This window comes from Ahaetulla prasina, chromosome 2 (genome assembly GCF_028640845.1).
Source record: "Ahaetulla prasina isolate Xishuangbanna chromosome 2, ASM2864084v1, whole genome shotgun sequence".
NCBI classification, from domain to species: Eukaryota; Metazoa; Chordata; class Lepidosauria; order Squamata; family Colubridae; genus Ahaetulla; species Ahaetulla prasina.
The window spans coordinates 188,242,500-188,265,301 of NC_080540.1; the positions used below are offsets into that span (position 1 = coordinate 188,242,500).

The 22,802-nt window shown below is 35.8% G+C and overlaps 1 protein-coding gene across 4 annotated transcripts in view; it reads left to right on the forward strand.

The window, feature by feature from the left end:
- The first annotated feature begins 613 nt into the window (after window positions 1-613).
- The window catches only part of POSTN (periostin), a 96,333-nt gene continuing 74,144 nt past the window's right edge, over window positions 614-22,802 (forward strand). For 2 of the 4 annotated variants that reach the window (XM_058169279.1, XM_058169280.1), the window contains exon 1: window positions 614-820. In XM_058169279.1, the coding sequence (XP_058025262.1) occupies window positions 696-820 (125 nt within the window). In that variant the 5' untranslated portion in view covers window positions 614-695. The remainder of the gene's footprint in view (window positions 821-22,802) is intronic. The other 2 variants (XM_058169278.1, XM_058169277.1) reach the window with 2 other exon arrangements.

Below are 22,802 nucleotides of genomic sequence, written 5' to 3' on the forward strand. Positions count from 1 at the left end.
CAATTGTTTACAACACATTGCTATCTGTTTATTACTCTTGTTGGAATTACTTATAAATACATGTGTTTTATCAAATTAGGATGAATATATTAAACAATTTTCCTAAAATTAACTATTTCAGACTGATGGTTCCCAGATATCATGCTTCTTCTTAAAATATCCTATTTTCCTATGTTATTTTATACTGAAAAAGTACATCAAGAAGTCTGCTAGCACTAACTTTGGTTTGATCCTTCTGGATGAGGAGAATTAAAATGCTTATACTATAAAGTAATGTGGCATTTCTACTTTCTATAGGCAGAATGAAGACTCATATCCCATAGAGAACTATGTTAGAAAAAAACTGGTATCTCATGTTCTTTATCCAGGAGTTTTATGTATCTCTGTATGGAAAAACATTCAGTCAGTTGTGAGGCCATCCAAAAACTTTAAATTTTCGGCATTATAAACTCTAGTTAAATTTAAACTCTAATTAATTTTATGGGAGCTGTCAAAATGAATAGATTGCTTTATAATTCACATACATACAGAAGTGGTTACAATCATCAGATGCTCCTCTTTCTCAGAGGGTGGTTCAAAGTTTCAGGTTGATATATTTCCTCCTCCCTCTGCCTTGCATCTTGGATATAAACTTTGAGCTCTCTAGAGTCTTTGCCAGTTCTCTTCTCAGACGTTCAAGAAACAGAGACAGAAACATGGACTTCCTTTGGGTTGTTACAGTCACTATTTGTTTTATGCCAGTTTTTCATCTAGCAGAATCTTCCACTGCTCATTATGACAAGATTTTGACCCACAGTCGAATCAGGGCACGTGATCAAGGGTAAGCAATATGTTTCACATGAATAAAAATTATTGTACAGCCTTTCAGGTTTTGTTTTTCTAGAGTTTAAACAAAATGTTTATTATTTTTTACTATTTTTTCTTATTAATACACTGAGGCTTCTTAATATGACTCCAGAATACTTTTTTTAGTTTTAAAACTTACATAGCTCTTCTACATAGGTGTTGTTTATCAATAAATGTGATAAGATAAAGTCATTACATATTATTAAAATTATCACTTTTGCTTTACAAATGAATTGTTTCTTTGGGTTTCTTTTAAACTTTGCTTAAACTATAGCCATTTGGCAAAAGTATTGGTTAATAATTGAGTGTTATCAAAATTTTGACACAAGAAATTCAGAATGAAATGCATTTAATTAAGTAATTTATTAAATACATATATAAAGTTTTTATGTTTGTGTATTTATAGTTATAATATATACAATATTCACATACTTTGCAAAATTGAACACTATGAAGGATTAAATAGCAAATGCATTTTTATATAAAAGAAAAATTTTAATTTATTACAATGTTGCTTGAAATTACTAAAAAGAAATAATATTATCGAATGTATTCAGCTTTTAGAGAAAATTAGTTTTTCAGATTAAAATAATCCATTTTTATTCAAAATATTATTTTATTATTATTAATAAAACTATTTTGGTTTTCTGATTTTATTTCAAACATATTTCAACTCAGCCAACTGAATTATATACTATACTATTTCCAATGGGAAAAATGAGAAGCAAAATATTTACCATTCTTTTATAATTTTACTTTTATTTTATTGTTTAAAACATTTATACACGAATGAAGGCAAATATACATGTCCCAGGATAATGTTGCAGGATCCAATCTGGGTCAGAAAAAAACTCTGATCCCAGTGACTGACCCAGATTGGCTTCTGCAACATTTATATAGCTGTCCATTATATATCAAACTCTAACATTAATCACAAGTTTACCTGCTGGTGAGTTGATACATGTTCATGTTACTAAACTATCATTTCTGCAGAAAAAAGGCTGTATCCAGTGGTGGATTAGGGCTCACTGGTGCCCTAAGCACTGAAAAATCTTGGTGCCCTCCCTTTTGTACATGCTGTTTTATCTATTTTTTTTTTACAAATCTTTATTGCGTTTTTTCCCCTCAACTTTGTGGTCCCCCCTTTGGGTCTGGTGCCCTAAGCATGTGCTTAATGGTTAATACACCACTGGCTGTATCCCTTTCTATTAAATACTTTTGAATATAATAAGGACAAAGTGGACCTCCACCTTCAGAGGCATTTCACAGAATCATAGGGCTGAAAGGGACCTTGGACTCTTCTAGTCCAACCCCCTGCCCAAGGTTGGAGTCCTTATACCATCCCAGACAAATGGCTGTCTAATCTTTTTTTTGAAAACCTCTAGAAATGGAGCACCACAACCCCGGGAGGCAAGCTGTTCCAGTGTTTAATTATTCTCACTCTCAGGAAATTTCTCCATAGTTCCAGATTGGATCTCTCTTTAATATCTTCTACCAATTGTTTCTTCTCCTGCCCTCAGGTGCTTCAGAGAATAAGTCGATCCCTTCTTCTATGTGACATTCCCTCAAGTACTGGAAGGCAGCTATCATGTCACCCCTAGTTCTTCTCCTTGATAGGCTAGAACATAGAAAAATAAGGTTGGAAGGGACCATTTCAGACAAATGTCTGTCCAGTCTCTTCTTGAAAACCTCCAGTGATGGAGTACCACAACTTCTTTTTTTATTTTAAAGATTGATTTAATGTTGATTGTGATTTCTCATAATCTCAAAGCTAATATAATTTTGTAATAATTGAAAGTTTTTTTTATAAATTTTATTAAATATACAATTTAAAAACATTAGACAGAGTGCGACTTGTCTGGTACAAACTTTTCTAACACTTTTTCTTTGTGTAGATTACAATATAACATCATGCATATTCCTTATATACTTTTTGTACGTTCAATCACACTCCAATTACATACATATTCCCTTCGTATCTATTTAAATCCTGTTTACTCCTATCTAATATTTCTTATATTATTTTATTTATTTTTCTCCCCTGTTCTTCACTTTGTTTCTAATTCTCTATCCCTACATTCCTCCTTTTCTCTAGCCATTTATAAAATGTATTCCAGGTTACGTAGAATTCTGATTCATCTTTGCCTTTGAGCTCCATTGTTAACCTGTCCATTTCTGCACAAGTCAATATTTCTTCCTCCTGTGGGTTCTCTCTGCATTTCCAATTTTGTGCGAAGGTTATCCCTTACTATACCCAAAAGGAAGAGTTCTGTCATCATGTCTATCATCTGGTTTAACATCTCTTCTAGCCACTGCTTTATTTGCAGCGAAAAGTCCTTGGCTTTTGGGCATCCCCACCATATATGATAATAAGTGCCTAGTGTTGCTTTGCATTTCCAACATTTCGGTGAGCAGTTTTTGCACATCTTGGCCAGTTTTGTGGGTGGGAGATGCCATCTGTAGAACATCTTGTATTGATTTTCTTTATATGCAGTGGCTAGAGTAAGCTTTCTGTTCCTCTCCCATAGTTTTTGCCAGCTATCTAGATTGATGCCATAACCAAAATTTTTACTCCAGGTGAGCATGATCTCTTTCACTTGCTCTTCTATCATGTCGTAATCCAGTAAATATTTATATAATTTTTTAATCATCTGCACATCTGCTCCTTGTAAGACTTCATCCAATTCTATAGATTTGGTCCTTATGCCACATTCATTTTTATCTCTCATGTATCATGATTAGACCTGGAGATATGCCACCATTCTAGTTCTATCCCTTCTTCTTGTAAGTCCTGTCTAGACCTCAGCTCTCCTTTTTCATTCAATATGTCTTTGTACGTAATAACTCTTCCTAATTTCATAAAATTTGGATGTACAAACATCTCCAGGGTCGACAGCCAGTTGGGAATTTCTATACAATTTTGTTGCTTAATTTTTATCCAAACATCCAATAGAGTTCTTCTGATGAGGTATTTCTGGAAGTATTGGTGTGCTTTATGTTTCCCATCCCAAAGGATCGCGTGCCATGTCATGTCCTTCCAGTGCTAGCAGCCTCCTGTTTTTTAAATTAATCCACTGCCTGATCCACGTGAGTGCTGCTGCCTGGTAGTATTTTTCCCAGTCAGGGAGTCCAAATCCACCTCTTTCTTTTGAGTCTTGTAATAGTTTCAATTTAATTCTGGGTTTTTTCCCTTGCCAAACATATTTAGTTATTATTTTATTTAAATTTCTAAAAAAAAACCCTTCTTTAATCTTATTGGTATGATTTGAAATAGAAAGAGTATCTTTAGCAGTATAGTCATTTTGAGTGTTGCAATTCTCCCCATGAAGGAAAGTTGCAGGTTTTTCCACCTATCCAAATCTATCTTAATTTGGTCCACTAATTTATTGTAATTGTCCTTCTTTAGTGTAGCACATCTTGATGTAAAATGGATACCTAAGTATCTCACTTTCTTTATTATCTGCATTTTAATTTTTTCAGCCAATTCTTTTTCTTCCATTTTACTCATATTCTTAACTAAAATTTTGTTTTTTTCCTTGTTCACCCTCGAGCTTGCAACTTCCCCATATTCACCCAATACTTCCATTAACCTCTCACCCGATTGTAAAGGGTCTTCTAGAATGAACACAAGGTCATCAGCAAATACTTGCACCTTGAAAGTTTCCTTTTTTATTTCCTTTTATTTGTTCATCTTTTCGGATAATTCTAGTGAGTACTTCTAGGGATAGGACGAGCAATAACGGTGATAATGGGCATCCCTGCCTAGTTCCTTTCTGAATTTTGAAACATTGTGTAGTTTCATCATTAATGACTACTTTGGCTTTTGGGTAGAGTAGATTGCGTTGAACATGTTTATGAAATTCTCCCCAAATTCCATTAGTTTTAATTGATTTGACATAAAGTCTCATTTAACGTTGTCGAAGGCCTTTTGCGCATCAACGAACATTAAGGCCAATTTCTTTTCATTATGGGTCTCATAGTATTCCAATACATTTAGTACAATTCTGATGTTATTCTTTTTCTGCCTCCTCAGCAGAAAACCATTCTGATAACTATGAATAAAATCCTCTAGGAATCTTTTTAACCTTTTGGCCATGATGGCCATAAACATCTTATAGTCCGAATTTAACAAAGATATGGATCTGTAATTCCTAACAAGTGTCAAATCTGAATTGTTCTTTGGAATTAAGGTGATAATTGCTTCCTCCCATGAGGCTGGTATTTTTGCATCTCTAAGAACTGCATTTAATAATAATAATAATAATAATAATAATAATAATAATAATAACAACAACAACAACAACAACAACAACAACAACAACAACAACAACAACAGAGTTTGAAAGGACCTTGGAGGTCTTCTAGTCCAACCCCCTACCCAGGCAGGAAACCCTACACCATTTCAGTCAAATGGTTATCCAACATTTTCTTAAATTTTTCCAGTGTTGGAGCATTCACAACTTCTGCAGGCAACTTGTTCCACTGATTAATTGTTCTAACTGTCAGGAAAGTTCTCCTTAGTTCTAAGTTGCTTCTCTCCTTGATTAGTTTCCACCCATTGCTTCTTGTTCTACCCTCAGGTGCTTTGGAGAATAGTTTGACTCTCTTTTCTTTGTGGCAACCCCTGAGATATTGGAACACTGCTATCATGTCTCCTCTAGTCCTTCTTTTCATTAAACTAGACATACCGAGTTCCTGCAACCGTTCTTCATATGTTTTAGCCTCCAGTCCCCTAATCATCTTTGTTGCTCTTCTCTGCACTCTTTCTAGAATACTTCTAATTAGGTGGAATTTAGTGGATCTTGAAGGTTTTTGCATATTTCCGAAGGCAATCCATCCGGGCCTGCAGTTTTGTTATTTTTCTGTCTTTTAATTGCCACTGTTAATTCTAGAGGTGTTACGTCTTTGTTCAGCATAAGTCTTATCTCTTCTGACACTTTAGGTAAGTCGGCTTTTTGGAGACATTGAATGCTTTTTTCTTCAAGAGTACCTCCCTCTTCTGCATATAATTCGTTATAGAACTCATGAATTATGTCTCTTTTCCCTTTGTTATGATATATTATCTGCCCCTGTTTATTGCATAATTTACTAATGCACTTTTATTTTTTTGCTTCTTCAATTTATAAGCTAGTCAACATCCTGGTTTGTTTGCATTTTCGAAGAAATTTTGTTTTGAGTATTTTAGTCGTTGTGCCAAATCCTCCTTCTCGATCATGTTCAAATTCTGTTTAATTATGGCAATTTGTTACTTCAAATTTCTTCTTTTGGGTTTGTTTTGTAAATCTCTTTCTTTTTTAAAAAAATCATTTTTTATTGATTCTCCCCCATACCCACACCCACATATTGGCCATATCATATCTTATACAACTTAACATATCCAAATACATTTTACTTAACTACAATTTCTGCCAAAATATTCTTTTTCCATATTTTAATCATGTCTTAATATTTCTATGCTCATTTATATAAACCACATCTTCTTTCACCCTCAAGTTGAAAAATGTTAATAATTAAAACATATGAGGGGAATTCTGAGAAATATACTCAATAAATGGGAAAATCAGGGTTGTGAAAAATATTGAAATGAAAATGAATATAACAATAGTTTAAGAAGGAGGAGAGAGATGGAATAAAGGGAGAAGGAGAGAGAGGAAAAGAAGAAAGGAAAGAGGAGAGGAAGAAAGGTAAGGGAAATAAGAGTAGGAGAGAAGGTTAATTAATAGTTAATAATTAAAATGAGGGGAATTCTGAGAAATATATTTAATAAATGGGAAAATCGGGGTTGTCTGGACAACATAGTTAAAAATATTGAAATGAATACAGCAATAGAAAGAGATAAGGAGGAGAGAGGTGGAAGAAAGGGAGAAGGAGAGAGAGGAAAAGAAGAAAGGGAAGAGAAGAGGAAGAAACGTAGGGGAAATAAGAGTAGGAGAGAAGGTTAGATAGGGAGGAAGAATGGGCTATTCCAACTATCCAAAATGTTCATTTCCTGTGCCATTTTGAAAAAGTTATTGGTCAATGTTTTCTTAGTTCCTTTCCTTTCCTTATTGCTTTTATAGTCCAGATGTTTATCCACTATTGCGTTAAAGTCCCCCAAGATGCAAATGTTGTCATATTCCATCTTTCCAATAATGGTGTATAACCTCTTGTAAAACTGATTTTGTTTTTCATTTGGGGCATAGATTCCCACTAAGGCTACTTTCTTATAGTTCAAAATTGCTTCTACTATCAATATCCTGCCTTCATCATCCTCAGAAATTTATCTTGTCCGAATTTCCTCTTTAAAATACATTGCTACTCCCCCTTTCTTCTGATGTGATAGTGCTGCAAACATCTTTCCTAACTTGGGCTAAACTAATATATTTTGGTGCTGTTTCTTTATACCTCTTGCAAAATTATTATATCCAATATCATCTTACAGAATCTGCTAAAAAATTATTTTCCTTTTGGGGTGGGGTGTTTAATTCATTCACATTTAAAGATATAGCCAATATTTCTTCTTGCACGTGTCTACTTATATTTAGGTCTTGTAGCCCTTGTTGATCTAATCTCTTTGGGTCTGCTTTCGTCATAATTATTGTCATCTGTTCTTTCTCCTCTTCCATTTTCCTTCTTCCTATTTAGTGGCTCCCTCACTTCCGTATTTTGTATTCTAGTATCACCTTCTACTCTTACTTCTCTTTCTTCTAGTTCTTCACTGCTGAAGTTCTGGCTGTAAAATTCCTCTGCTTTGTCTATGGTGTCTATTCTGTATCTTTTTTCCACAATACCATGATTCTGTCGGCGTCAGCCATCGGAAGTTGATATTATGCATGATTAGTTTAGATGTCAAAAATTGGTACGACCTCCTTAGTTCTCGCACCCTACATGGCACTTGTTTTAATACTACTAACCATCTCCCTCTATGTTCTAGTGGATTGTCCCTAGTTCTAGGGAGTATCTCGTCCCTCAATGATTTTTTAATGAATCTAATATGGACTTTTTTGGGGAGGTTGTGGTGTCTTGTGTAATTAGTATGGATTCTGTAGATTTCATCCATTTCATTCAGCATTTCATCCTTCCCAATTCCTAGGACTTTCGCTAATAAGTCTGCCATCATTTCTGGCAAGTCTTCACTTTTTTCTTCTTTGACATTTTGAAAGCGCAGGTTATGTGCTGCTCGTTCAGTCTTCAACTGGATAACAATATTTTTATTGGCCTGTATTTATTGGCCTGTATTAATCTCTCATTTATTTCGTCAACTTTTTTCCTTCTCCTTGCCCATCCTCTCTTCCATTTCTAATAATTTTTGTTCGTTCTTCATAAGTTGTTGCTGGAAGGCCTCAAACCTCCCATCCATTGATTTCATTTTCTCCTTTAATTCTCCAGTATCACTTCTAGCTTCCCCAATTTCTTTTTTCAGGTTTTCATGATTCCTTAACATCACATCCTGCATTGATTGTAACATTGATTGCAGTTCTTTAAACGAATTGGCTCTTTCTCTCTGCATCATTTCCTCTATTGATCTCTGGCCTAGTGGGCTTGATTCAAGTGATGAGGAATGGGATATTTGTTTTCTTCCTGTGCCAACTTTGAATAAGTTAGGAATACTTGTCATTTTTAGCAATGTCTTGAACCAATCCTCCCACTTATTTATAAGTCTTGGATTTTCTGCCACTACTCTGAAGCACTAATTATCTCTTTCGTGCTTCATTGTTTCCCAATTGCTTCTTAACAGTAACTACAATGCGGATCTCTTATACTTTATCCTAAGGTATAAGCTACAATAAATATGAATCAGTATCAAACAATCTTAAAAAGGACCGATGGCTATCTTATCGTGCTTCAGGTTCTATGTCCTACAATTACTTTGTAAATATTATAAATACCAATATCTTACAACACTCCATATCCAAATCCATTAATAACCAAATGTAATCACCTAATCATATAAATTCTTTATGTAGAAATATAGGTATATATATATATATATAAAAAATGCACCGGTACCGTATATGTGGTACCTTGCTCAATAGTAGTACCTGTGAGAGGGATCTTGGAGTCCTAGTGGATAACCATTTAGATATGAGCCAGCAGTGTGCAGCAGCTGCTAAAAAAGCCAACACAGTTCTGGGCTGCATAAACAGAGGGATAAAATCAAGATCACGTGAAGTGTTAGTGCCACTTTATAATGCCTTGGTAAGGCCACATTTGGAATATTGCATCCAGTTTTGGTCGCCACGATGTAAAAAAGATGTTGAGACTCTAGAAAGAGTGCAGAGAAGAGCAACAAAGATGATTAGAGGACTGGAGGCTAAAACATATGAAGAACGGTTGCAGGAACTCGGTATGTCTAGTTTAATAAAAAGAAGGACTAGGGGAGACATGATAGCTGTGTTCCAATATCTCAGGGGTTGCCACAAAGAAGAGGGAGTCGGCCTGTTCTCCAAAGCACCTGAGGGTAGAACAAGAAGCAATGGGTGGAAACTAATCAAGGAGAGAAGCAATTTAGAACTAAGGAGAAATTTCCTGACGGTTAGAACAATTAATCAGTGGAGCAACTTGCCTGCAGAAGTTGTGAATGCTCCAACACTGGAAATTTTTAAGAAAATGTTGGATAACCATCTGACTGAGATGGTGTAGGGTTTCCTGCCTAGGCAGGGGGTTGGACTAGAAGGCCTCCAAGGTCCCTTCCAACTCTGTTGTTATGTTATGTTATGTTATGTTATGTATATAGATCTTCTTGAATAATTCTATTCAGATATTAAGTATATTCTTTTAGTCTTTTAGGATCACACAGTCTTAATATATTGAAGTTAGTTCTTACAGTCAGGCAGGTTTTTATTTACAAATTTCCCTTCTCGTATCACTTTCCCTTTAACCAGCAGATGTCTCCTTCATCTCCAACAGATTACTCAGCATTCAAAATGTCCACCTTTCGAGTTTCATCAGCGCTTTCCCCCTTCAGTTGTATAACTTCCTTTGTCCAGATTTTTTTTATTGAAAAAGTTTTACAAGATTCCCCCCCATACATCCCCCCTCCCCCCAACCCTAACCCTTCCCCTCCCTCCTCCCTCCCTCCTTCCCCCACCCCTCCCTCCCCGACTTCCCAAAGTAAATACAGGGTATCGTATCTAACAATCATAAACTAAAATATGCTAATTAACATAAACTCCCATCCCTCTTCTTGAACCTCAACTCCTCTTTTCCATAAAAAAAGAAGAAAAAGGAAAATATTAATACTAATACAATTACCTTCTATTCATTTAAAAGCTATTTAGTATTTTGTTATTTCAATCTCCATTATATATATATCTTTCAAAAATAATCTTTCAAATATGGTGATATTTCTACCTTCTCATCTAAGTCCATTAAATTTAAAGTCCAATCTTCTGTAATAAACAATATCCCATCTTCCAATGTTGTAATATCAAAAATTATTCCTCAGTATATCTTATAATCCATATATGATTATTATATATCCATCATACATAATAATAAACATCATCTTTCCTTATATGAATTTAACATTTACTTCATATTCTTCCCCATATTCCCCATACCATAACTTTCTAAACAATTTATCATACAATCCATAACTTCTTTCTACTTTTTATATTCAGAAATATCGCTTATAATTTACCCTATCCCATGAAAGGAAAGTCTTTTCATCTGAAAATATTACTTCTTTACTCCTTGCTGTTTACGTTTAATAGTTACAATCATACTTTGATCCTTCCCTATGTCTTTCTGTGTTTCTTCTCCCAAATTTACAGCCCCAATTTTAGGTTGTATTTGCTTTGCTTCCTTTTCCTCTTTTTTAAGCATTCCCACCTCTCCTTTCATCTTAACTTCTAACAATGGCAAACTTCCAACCTTCAATACTTTAGTATAAAAATCTCTTGCTTTAAAAACTGTATTAAGAAAATATCTCCCTCCCTTATAGTTTACTGTTAATCCAGCTGGTACATTCCATCTGTACTGTATCTGGAGATTTCTAAGCTGATCCACCAAAAAAGCATATTATTTTCTATTTCTTAACATTTTAGGAGGAATTTCAATACCAATACCTCTTGTCCCAATATTTGAATTTTATTTTTATAAGAAACTTGTGAAATTTCATTCCTAATCTTCCTAGATGTAAAATAAATTACTACAAGTGTCTCTGCTTTGCAACCCATGAATTAACACGGTAAATTTTTTCAATTTGGATTTCAAAGTCCATTGGTTTCTGTCCAATCAGCTGTGCAAAAGCCTCTGCAAAAATCTTTTTTAAGTCCTCTCGTTTATCTTCTTTCAAACCTCTTACTCTCAATGCAAATTCCATAACTCTGTATTGCAATAATACCTGCTCTTCTTCTGCTCTCTCTGCCTTGATCTGGAGTACCTCTATTTTATTTTTTAAGTCCAAATTAACTTGATTAATTTCTTCAACTCTATCTTCCAACTGCTTTATATTCTCTGCCTTGGTCTGAAACTCCTCTAATTTGCTTTTTAAGTTCAAATTAACTTGATCCATCTCTTCCACTTTTTCACCCAATTGTTTTGTGTATTCAACCAGAGTCTTAAATGCTGCCAGCACTTCTTCTCTTATCTCTTCATCCTCAGTTGCAACAAAGTCTTTAATTTTCAATATTTTCTCCTCAATTTCCTTAATTTTTTTATCCTGAACAGAAATTTGAGCCTTCAGAAATTTCTTCAGCCCCTCTTGTAATTCATATAATTGAACTAACGGTGCTCCAACTTCCTTGAAAACAGCAGGCTGTATTTGTACAGAAGCCATCTTACTTTAATTTTATAATTTGAAACAAAGTCAAAGTCTTTCCATTAACACAGTATTTAAGATAAATTAGGTCAGTTGTATAATCCTTCCAGCTTTCATTTTATAGTTTCTTCATATAAGCATAAATCCAGCAAGTTTAAACAAAATCTGTAAACTGTAACAGTGTTAATAAACACCTCTTTGACTTTCACTTTCATGCCCATTATACTCAGATGCCATTTCCTTTCTTCTCAAATAGAATCCACAAACAGGGTTGAGGTCTAGTACTTACATCTACCTTGCCTCCTGACATTGCTCTGTCTGGTTAAGTAAAAAATCCATTTAAACTCAATATTGATTGCAGATGTGGTCGCAGCATTTTACTCTGCCAAAAAAGACAGAGGCATCCTGGATCTGGAGCTCTTCGGGTTCCCAAGGGAGCTCTCCCCTTCAAGCCTCCAGGATCATTCCTGGTGCTTTTGGGGGAGTTCTACCTCCACCCAATCGCTCACCTTTCCCTCTTCACCCGAGGGAAAGGTTTCCAAGCTGCTAGACAGCTGATTTTTGCTGTCTTAGTGGCTCTACACAATCTGGCGGTCTAAAAAGACCGTCCTCAATGACCAACAGAGCAACAGGAAGTCCCTTTTGTCCAGATTTTTTATGTTCAAGATTATTTTGCACAAAAGAGAACCTCCTCTACTCCTTTTCTTTTTCCAGCCAAATTAGTCCACAGTTCTGCGGACTGCCCTTTCTTTGCTTGTACGTCTCTCTTTGCCACTATTCCACCCAGAGAGAAATCTTCTCCTCCTTCCTCTTGAGGCTTCTTTTCTCTTTACTACTGCCCTGGAATCTGGAGAGGTGTTTGCTCCAGAACACTCACACGGAGTTGTTGGGATTGCTTCTCCCAGCATTAGCCACACCTCTGTCTCGCTAAATCACCGCTGATCTTCGTCTGCCTGTCAGGTCTTCACAGCAACCATGTTGGGCCGTCTCCTTCTCCACCCGGTTTCTCCGAGGCTTTCCCTGCTGGATTCAGCCCTGACCGCCATCAGAACTCCTCAGCAGGCTACCTCCATTTCCAGTTTCCCTCCAGGAAACCTCGGACCCCTAAGAGTCAGCCGAGTGGTTTGTAGCGACTGCAGAAACAGCCTGCATTGCCGGAGAAGCTGCTTTGCACACCTGCTCTCCCTGACAGCTGCCCCCCCCCAAGTACCACAACTTCTGAAGGCAAGCACATGCATACATAATGGACATGTCTAATTCTCTTAACTATTCATTATACAGTTTAGCCTCCAGATCATCTTTGTTGCTCTTTTCTGCATTCATTTTATGGTCACAGCATCTATTTTGTATTGTGGCAACCAGAACTGGACACAGTATTCCAAGTGTGGCCATGCTAGTACATTATAGAACACTGTGATCTTGATGCTATCCCTTTGTTAATGCAGCCTAGGGCTACATTGGCCTTTTTGGCAGCTACAGCATATTGGTGGCACATACATAAGTGATGGTCCACTAGGACCCCTCAAACCCTCTCACAATTATGAACATTACTGAGCCATAAAATTTAGTCCAGAAAATAATTCACTGCAGGGGTGTCAAACTCAAGGCCTGTGGCCTTGATGTGGCTGATGGGGTGCTAAAATCTGGCCCATGGGGCTGGCCTGGAGATATCAAAGGACCAGCCCATGGGGCTTCTGCTGGCAAAAATTGGTCACAGGGGGCTGTGTGCCCCCCCCCTGCACCCCATTTTTGGCCTCCATGGCCTCCTGCAGCACTCTCCCAGCCAAAAACAGACAGTGAGGCTTCCACGAGGCCTGGCCTCCCCGGCCTCCAGCGTGGCCTCTGCGTGGCCCGTTTTTGGCTGGCAAAGTGCTGCAGGAGGCTGTCCAGGCCAAAAATGGGGCATGCCCCCCCTGCATGCCCCCCGTACCCACTTTTGGCCAGCAGGGTGCTGCAGGAGGTGTCCGTCCCAACCCCCAACCCCACTGGCCCATGGAGGAGAATTACAATGCTGAGCTGCCCCTCGAATAAATCCAGTTTGACATTCCTGGTCTATGCTATGGATGTATCCTTATTCCTAATCTTATCCAGGTGTGAATTACTCCATTGCTGGTTTCAGAACAGTACCACAGAAGTACAGGCCTATTTTATCTCAAAACAAACAAAACCTGAAAACAAACAAAACAAGCAGAATCTGTGGATGGAAATAATTGTCCAGTCAAGAATGATGTTACTATTATTTAATGGAATGGCACTGCCACAACTATATGTATATATAAAAGCTTAAGAGGCAATTTTCTAAGTATATGGATGGCACAATACTAGCAAGATGATTTTGCACTGTAATATTTAGCCTTTTTTCTGTTCTATTGTGCCTGATTCTTGAAGACTGCCTGGATAAGTCCCTATAGTTTACTTGGCAAGGATTTTCAGAAATGTCTGCCATTGCCTGCTTTCTAGATCTAGCCTTACATATCTATGAAAAAGTAATTGTCGGTCTCTAGTCTTTAGTCATTTAGGTATGAGAAAACAAAAATATAAGAGAAACAACTTCAGAATGAAAGAAATTACAAGCAAAGACTGAGTATTATACTTTCTGTTCCAAAACAATCTCAGAATGAAAAAAAAAATACATTAATGGGACAACAGAAAAGAAAATGATAATTCCAGCAAGTAACCAAACATGGCTTTATCAAAGTCCCATGAGGGATTTTTTGTTGACTTCTTATTTAATTTTTTATTCTATGGAGTCAGAGTAAATAATGCTGCAACTGTGGGATTGGAGGCTTTCATAAAAATGATGAAAGCAGCATTGCACTATGACACAAACTCGGTCTTTTGCATACATGCACAAATAAGAGGGATGAAACTTGTGATGCAAAGGCCACAATATGTTTTTGCTATTTGCTCACTGTCCAGTAGATTCCACTCACTCACAGCCATATTAAAATGCTTTGCTGCAGGCTCTGAGGTATCAGAAATTTTGTATTGCCCTCACTAATGCTCTATTCATGCTTGAGTTACTAGGCCAGAGAGTCATGCTGTCTTAAAGTTTTCATGTAGGACAAATCAAAGGGGAAGTGATTGGGAGATTCCCTGGGCTTTGAACCTTTAGCTATGTGGTCCATGCATAAATTGACTAGAAATAAAAGGTGTCTTAAAAATTTCCATCTGAATCAATCAATCAATCAATCAATCAATCAATCAATCAATCAATCAGAACAGAGCTGGAAGGGGTTTTGGAAGTCTTCTAGAACAACCCCCTATTCAAGCAGGAGACCATTTCAGACAGGTGACTGTCCAGTCTTTTCTAAAAAACGTCCAATGTTGAAGCACCTACAATTTCTTAAGGCAAGCTGATCCATTAAAGGAGCAGATGTTATCTTAGAACCATTGTATCATATCTTTAAAAAAATCTTGTAGCACTGGGGAACTACCAGAGGATTGGAAAAGAACTGCTGTAGTTCCCATCTTCAAAAACAAACAAACAAACAAACAAACAAACAAACAAACAAAAACTCCAGACCCAGGAAACTACAGAGCAATCAGCCTAACTAGTCCAGTATAAAACATTCTGACCTTATAATAAAAATAATAACAGAGTTGGAAGGTCTTGGAGATCTTCTAGTCCAACCCCCTGCCCAGGCAGGAAATCCTACACCATTTCAGACAAATGGTTATCCAATATTTTCTTAAAAATTTCCAGTGTTGGAGCATTCACAACTTCTGCAGGCTGATTATTCCACTGATTAATTGTTCTAACTGTCAGGAAATTTCTAAGTTGCTTCTTTCCTTGATCAGTTTCCACCCATTGCTTCTTGTTGTACCCTCAGGTGCTTTGGAGAATAGTTTGACTCTCTCTTCTTTGTGGCAACCCCTGAGATATTGGAACACTGCTATCATATCTAGTCCTTCTTTTCATTAAACTAGACATACCGAGTTCCTGCAACCGTTCTTCATATGTTTTAACCTCCAGTCCCCTAATCATCTTTGTTGCTCTTCTCTGCACTCTTTCTAGAGTCTCAACATCTTTTTTACATCGTGGTGGTCAAAACTGAATGCAAAATTCCAAGTGTGGCCTTACCAAGGCATTATAAAGTGATAGTAACACTTCACATGTTCTTGATTCTATCCCTCTGTTTATGCAGCCCAGAACTGTGTTGGCTTTTTTGGCAGCTGCTGCACATTGCTGGCTCATATCTAAATGGTTGTCGACTAGGATTCCAAGATCCCTTCACAGTTACTACTATTGAGCAAGGTATCACATATACGGTATCTGTGCATTTTGGGTTTTTTGTCTAAATGTAGAACCTTACTTTTTTCACTGTTGAATTTCATTTTGTAGATAGCGCCCAATGTTCAAGTCTGTCAAGATCCTTCTGTATCTTGAGCCTATCTTCTGGAGTGTTGGCTATTCCTGCCAGCTTGGTGTCATCTGCAGATTTGATGAGTTCCCCATCTATCCCCTTGTCCAAGTCATTGATGAAGATGTTGAAGAGTACTGGGACTAAAACAGAGCTTTGGGGTACTCCACTACATACTTCCCTCCATGTGGATGTAGTTCCATTGAGGACTACATGTTGAGTGCTGTTGGTCAGCCAGTTACGAATCCATCTGGTGGTGGTGCTGTCTAACTCACATTTTTCTACTTTATCTAGTAGTAGGTTATTGTTCTGTTTCCCTCCCCCAATACTCCCAACAAAGAGTCAGTCAAAGGCCTTCTCTTCTAATTTAATTACATAGATAAATGTCCTGGCCACGTCTACCCACGGGCCTGCCAAGTCTCTGGAGATAATGAGGAAATTATAGATAAGGCCAGAATTACTCACGAATATATTCTTCCCTCCATTGATACAGTTTGCCCGCGCAAATTCATTTCTTTTTCCAAGAAAAAAAACCAGGAAGTCCCGCCTCCTATTTATAGTCTCTGCAGATGTCACTGCATGACCATCATTCCTTGGCTTTGTCCCAACGCTTCCTCTGCTGCACGCGCCGGTCACGTCTGCGCAGTCTTGCATCACTCCAAAACTGTTCTTGGGGCATTGCCAAATCAGAAGAAGGCTCGGAAGAATCAAGCCTTGCCGGCCCTTCCTCCTCCCTTTGAGTGGGTGCCAGGGAGAGAGAGGGCCCAAGAGAAGCATGCCTTGCCAGGTCTTCTCCCTCACTTTCTGAATCATCCGAGTCCAGGACTCCAGGTCCAGGAACCTGGGTCACAACAGTTATGGTCTATTTTATCAATCCAAGTCCAAGTAAATTATATTGACAGCCTTCCTTGATGCTATCCCTTTGTTGATGCAGCCTACATTGGCCTTTTTAGCAGTTGCAGCATAGGAAGATGCTGGAAAAGATAATAAAAAAACAGATCTGCAAACAACTAGAAGCAAATAAAGTTATAACTAGTAGCCAGCAATACTTGGGTTTGTTAAAAACAGATCATGCCAAATAGTGGTGGTATTCAATTTTTTCCTTACTGGTCTTTTTTTTTTAAATCAATTTTTAATTGATTTTTATCCCCCCCTCCACACACATAGATTATGAACAGAGTATTGGCCATATGATAGCTTATACAACTTAATATATCCAAATACATTTTACTTAGTTACAATTTCTGCCAAAATATTCTTTTTCCATATTTTAATCGTGTCTTCATATTTCCATACGCATTTATATAAACCACATCTTCTTCCACCCTCAAGTTCTAATTTCTCCATTTTTACTAATATATATATATATATTTGTTTTCTGAGGTTTTTGCGGGTGTTTGTATGTAGGTTTTTGGTTATTCGGGTTTTCTCCTGCGTAAAATTGGAAGTGTCTTGGTGACATTTCAACGAAGTCTCATTCGTCATCTTCAGGCTTCAGCTTCGTGCTTCGTGCTTCGTTCATTGCTCCCAGAAGCACGAAGCTGAAGCCTGAAGATGACGAATGAGACTTCGTCGAAACGTCGCCAAGACACTTCCAATTTTACGCGGGATTAAACCCGAATAACCAAAAACCTAGATACATACATATACATACATACATACATACATATATTCTGTTTTATTATATTTTAGCTAATTCAATTTTTATCCTGATATATTCAAACAAGTTTGGGGTTGTCTTTCTTCTATTTCATCTTTTTTGTTTTACAGCAGTCTTTCTTCTCTTTCTCATTCCTCTCCCTCCCTTCTTTTATTCTTCCTATTTTCTTCTCTCCTCTACTATTTCTTTTCTACTTCCCCTTACTTTCTCCCCCTCCTCCATTCTTCCTCCCTATCTGACCTTCTCTCCTACTTTTATTTCCCCTCCCTTTCTTCCTTTCCTCTTCCCTTTCTTCTTTCCCTCTCTCTCCTTCTCCCTTTCTTCCATCTCTCTCCTCCTTATCTCTCTCTATTGCTGTATTCATTTCAATATTTTTAACTATGGGTGTCCAGACAACCCCAATTTTCCCATTTATTAAATATATTTCTCAGAATTCCCCTCATTTTAATTATTAACTATTAATTATTAACATTGTCTTTCCTCTTATTCCATTTTTACCTTAGCTTTTTAATTAATACAACCTTTCACCTCTTGTTTTCTTTAAATTGTTATTCCCAGTTCAATAATCATTTTTCTCTTTCATTAGGGTACATCATTTACTAACATTTCAATTTTGTTCCATTTTATATCTCACTTTCAATTGTTTTCACCTATAAACCATTCTTTCTTTCACATTTCATCAGCTGCACTATTTTTCTTAAACAGTATACTTCTTCCTTTTTTACAGATTTATATTTTGATTTCAATTAATTTCTATATTCTTTTCTATATTTAAAATATATTTCTTTACCATCCACTATAATTCTCTCCAATTCCATGAATCCTCAGACAGTTAAACATATATCCCATTATATCTTTCACATTTCATCTACTTCTCCATTTTACATTAAACAGCATATTTCTTCTTTTTTGCTTCTTACATACACTTCATTTCATCCTTTCTTACTTCCCTTTCACAATAATCTATATATTTCTTCTAATTTACTTCTTACATAAGATTTCTACAACTATTTTAATTTCTTTTCTGCTATTCATTTTTCTTTCCCTTTTAACCATTTTCTTTTGGTCTCTCCAAAATTCCATTTCTTAATATTTTCCTCCCTTTCTCCCTTTCTCCCATTCTCTTATCTTCTTCTTTTTCTCTTTCTTGTATTTTCCTTTCCACCTCCTTTCTCTAATTTTTTACTCTTTTAATTTTCCCCCTCAATCATTCCCCATTTCCTCCTCTTCTGTTCTTTTTTGAGAAATACTTTCCCCTATCTATTCTTGGTCTGTCACTGTCAATCCCAGTGTAATCATCTATTTTTTTTCACTCTTTTAATTTCCCCCCTCAATCTTTTCCTGTTTCCTTCTTTTCTCTTCTTTTTTGAAATATAATTCCCCTTATCCATTTCTATTCTATCACTGTCAATCCCAGTGTAGTCATCTATGTTTTTATCTTCAATTATTTCCTTTTCAGCATTGTATTCTTGTTCCTCTTGCTTCTCCCTCATAATTTCTTCATCCTTTTTTAAACTTTTTAACCACTCCTCCACTTTTTTATTTCCCTTAAATGACTCTCGCACCATTTGAAGTAACTCCCTTAATTCCTCATACTCATCCTCCCAACTCTCCATATTCTCAATTTAAACAGAAAGGATTTTTAAATTTATTATTTTAACTTATATATAGTTCAAATTCAAGTCCATATAATGTCTCTCTTTTTCTTTTTTCTTTCCAAATAATGTCCAGTTCAGATGTTTCTTTAAGCCATTCCAATTTAAATCTTTGTTCTTCCCACTCCTTTTTTGAAGTTGTACTGCAGCTGTTTAAACAAACACGCCTCCAGTCGCTTCCCACAGTAGTCTAAGCAATGCGATATTTTCTTTTTTTTTTTTTATTCAAAAAGTTTTACAAAATTTTTTTTCCCCTTTCCCCCCCTCCTCCCCCCTCCCTTCACAACCCCCCTCCCCCCCCGACTTCCCGGAACGAGCACAAGGTATAGTTAAAAATAAAACAAACATATGCTAAAAAATTTTCGTCCCAACTTAATTATACCCTACAATCATCAATTCTAACTTCCCCGACAGCAATCAAAATAATACATCATAATCATTCAAAACAGTCTGATAACTCTTAGTCTGATATCTACGTTGAATATAGTCAATCCATTTTTCCATTCCTTTAAGTATCTTTCTTGCGTATTGTCTTTCAAAAAGGCTGATATCTTCGCCATCTCAGCCAAATTGGCAACTTTCAATATCCATTCTTCTATTGTTGGTACTTCTTTTTTCTTCCAATATTGTCCTATTAGTAATCTTGCTGCAGTTATTAGATTTAAAATCAATTTAGTCTCAATTACTGTACAATCCGTAATAATTCCCAACAAGAAAAATTATGCAGGAACTTTATCTTCTTTTTCAAAACATTTTGTAGAATCCACCAAATTTTTATCCAAAAGGCCTTTATATCCTTACAAGTCCACCAAATGTGAAAATATGTAGCGTCATCACAATTACATCTCCAACATTTTGCTTGCATATCTGGATACATACACGATAATTTTTTAGGATCTAGATGCCATCTATAAAACATTTTATAAAAATTTTCCTCAGATTCTGTGCTCGTGAATTTAACATTTCTAACCCAAATTTTTTCCCACGTTTCCAATAATATTGGCTCCTGAAAATTTTGTGCCCACTTTATCATACAGTCCTTTACCAAGTCCCTTTCAGAATCTATTTCAAGTAACACATTATACAATCTCTTTATATGCTCCTGAGACTGATTTCTAATTTGCTTTACCAAATTTTCCTCGTTCTGCTCTATACCAATTTTCTGATCTCCCTTCCATCTAGCACGTAGTTGCTCATATTGAAACCAAGTATAATTTTTCCCTTCCTCTCTTAATACTTGCAGAGATTTTAACTGCAAATTACCTCTTTCAGTATACAAAAGATCTTTATATGTAATCATTTCCTGATTCTGTTCTATGTTTATATTTTCTATTGTATGTCTAGGACTTGCCCATATAGGAACCTTATAATTTAGTTTATAAGAGTATTTTTCCAAACACATGAAGGGCATTTCTTAGCACATGATTTTTAAAGGCCTTATCCACTTTTTTGTCATAAATTAAATATGCATGCCATCCATATAGCAAATCATAACCTTCTATATTCAAAATTCTGTCCTCTGTTAAATTAAACCAATCACTTATTGCAGAGAGGGCAGCTGCTTCATAATATAATTTAAAATTAGGCAATTTAAACCTCCCTTTCCGAGAATCTTGAATTATTTTCATTTTAACCCTAGCTTTTTACCTTCCCATATGAATTTGTTAATTCCCTTCTGCCATTCCTCAAGATTCTTATCTTTCTTAATTATTGGTATCATCTGAAAGAGGAATAAAAATCTAGGTAAAACATTCATTTTAATAGCAGCAATTCTCCCCAGCAAAGATAATTGCAATTTTTTCCAAACAATCAACTCCTTCTGAACTTCTGAATAACCTCATAGTTATTCTTATACAATTTCACATTTGACGATGTAATATAAACCCCTAAGTACTTAACCTTCTTTACAATTTCAAATCCTGTTACTTCCTCTAGTTTTTCTTTCTGTTGTCTGGACATATTTTTTATTATCACTTTTGTCTTTTTCTTTGTCTTTTTAAACCCTGAGACATTCCCATATTGATCAATTATTTCCAACAAAGATTTACTAGAATTTATAGGGTTTGTTAAAGTAATCACCAAATCATCTGCAAAAGCTCTTAACTTATATTCACATTGTCTAACTCTAATTCCCTCTGTCTCCTTTACTTCTCGTATTTTATCCAGTAATGGTTCTAGAATTAAAATAAACAATAATGGTGATAAAGGACATCCCTGTCTTGTTCCTTTCGCAATCTTAAAAGGTTCTGTTAAGCTACCATTGATTATAATCTGTGCTGTTTGCTCTCCATAAATTGCCCTAATTATTCTTAAAAAACCATCTCCAAATTGCATCTTTTCTATTAATTTAAATAAAAAATCCCAATGCAATTGATCAAAAGCTTTCTCTGCATCGAGAAAAATAAATGCTGCTGGAATAAAATTTTTCTTTTCTAAGTACTCCAGTAAATTAACAATCTGCCTAACATTATTCCTCATCTGTCTCCCTTTTATAAATCCAGATTGATCATTATGAATTCTTCGCTGCAGAATCAACATTAATCTATTAGCTATTATTTTAACAAAAATCTTATAATCATTATTTAAAAGTGAGATTGGCCTATAATTCCCAGGTTTAGAACAATCCTGTTCCTCTTTTGGTATCAATGAAATAAAAGAGGTTCTCGATGAGGGGGGAATTCCCCCTCCTAGCTGTATCTGATTAAATAATTTCTTAAGTGGACCTAACATCTCATCCTGTAAATTCCTATAATAACTAACTGTGAGCCCTGCAATGCGATATTTTCTTTCCTCCAACAGATGTCTCTCTCTAATTCACAAATCCCTGGCAACAAAATGTCACTTGATAATCCACAAAAATAATTACTTCCTCTTCCTCAATTAAGTCCTTTTGTTAGTAAAAGATGTTTTCCCTCAATTTTCTTTTCCTTTTATTATTTTCTTTGAGAATTTTTTAAAATTTATTTTTAACATAAAAAAAACCTCATCAGATCGATTCAATTACATTACAACATGCTGCATGGGTGTTAATATATCTTCTTGTGTATTCACAGAATAAACATCTCTTTCAAACATATATCTTATATTTGTCTTTTCTAACATATCTTTCCATCTAACCAATTATAAAATAAATCCCATATTTTATATTATTGCTTGCCTTCTTGCTCTCTAATTTCAAATGTTAATTTACTCATCTCTGCACATTCCATCATTTTTCTAATTATTTCATCTTGCGGACGTAACTTCTCATTTTTCCAATTTTTAGCAAGCACAATCCTAGCCGCTGTAATAATGTTCACAATCAAATATTTTACGTCTCTAGTATATATCTCTGGTATAATTCCCAACAGAAAGACTTCTGGCTTAAAGTCTATGTTTTTTGAGCATTTTTTTCCAACCACATGTGTATTTTAGTCCAGTATCTTTTCATTTCAACACGTCCACCACATGTGGTAGTATGATCCAGGTGTCTGATGACACTTCCAGCATTTTTCAGATTTGTCCTTGAACATTCTAGTAATTCTTGTCGGGGG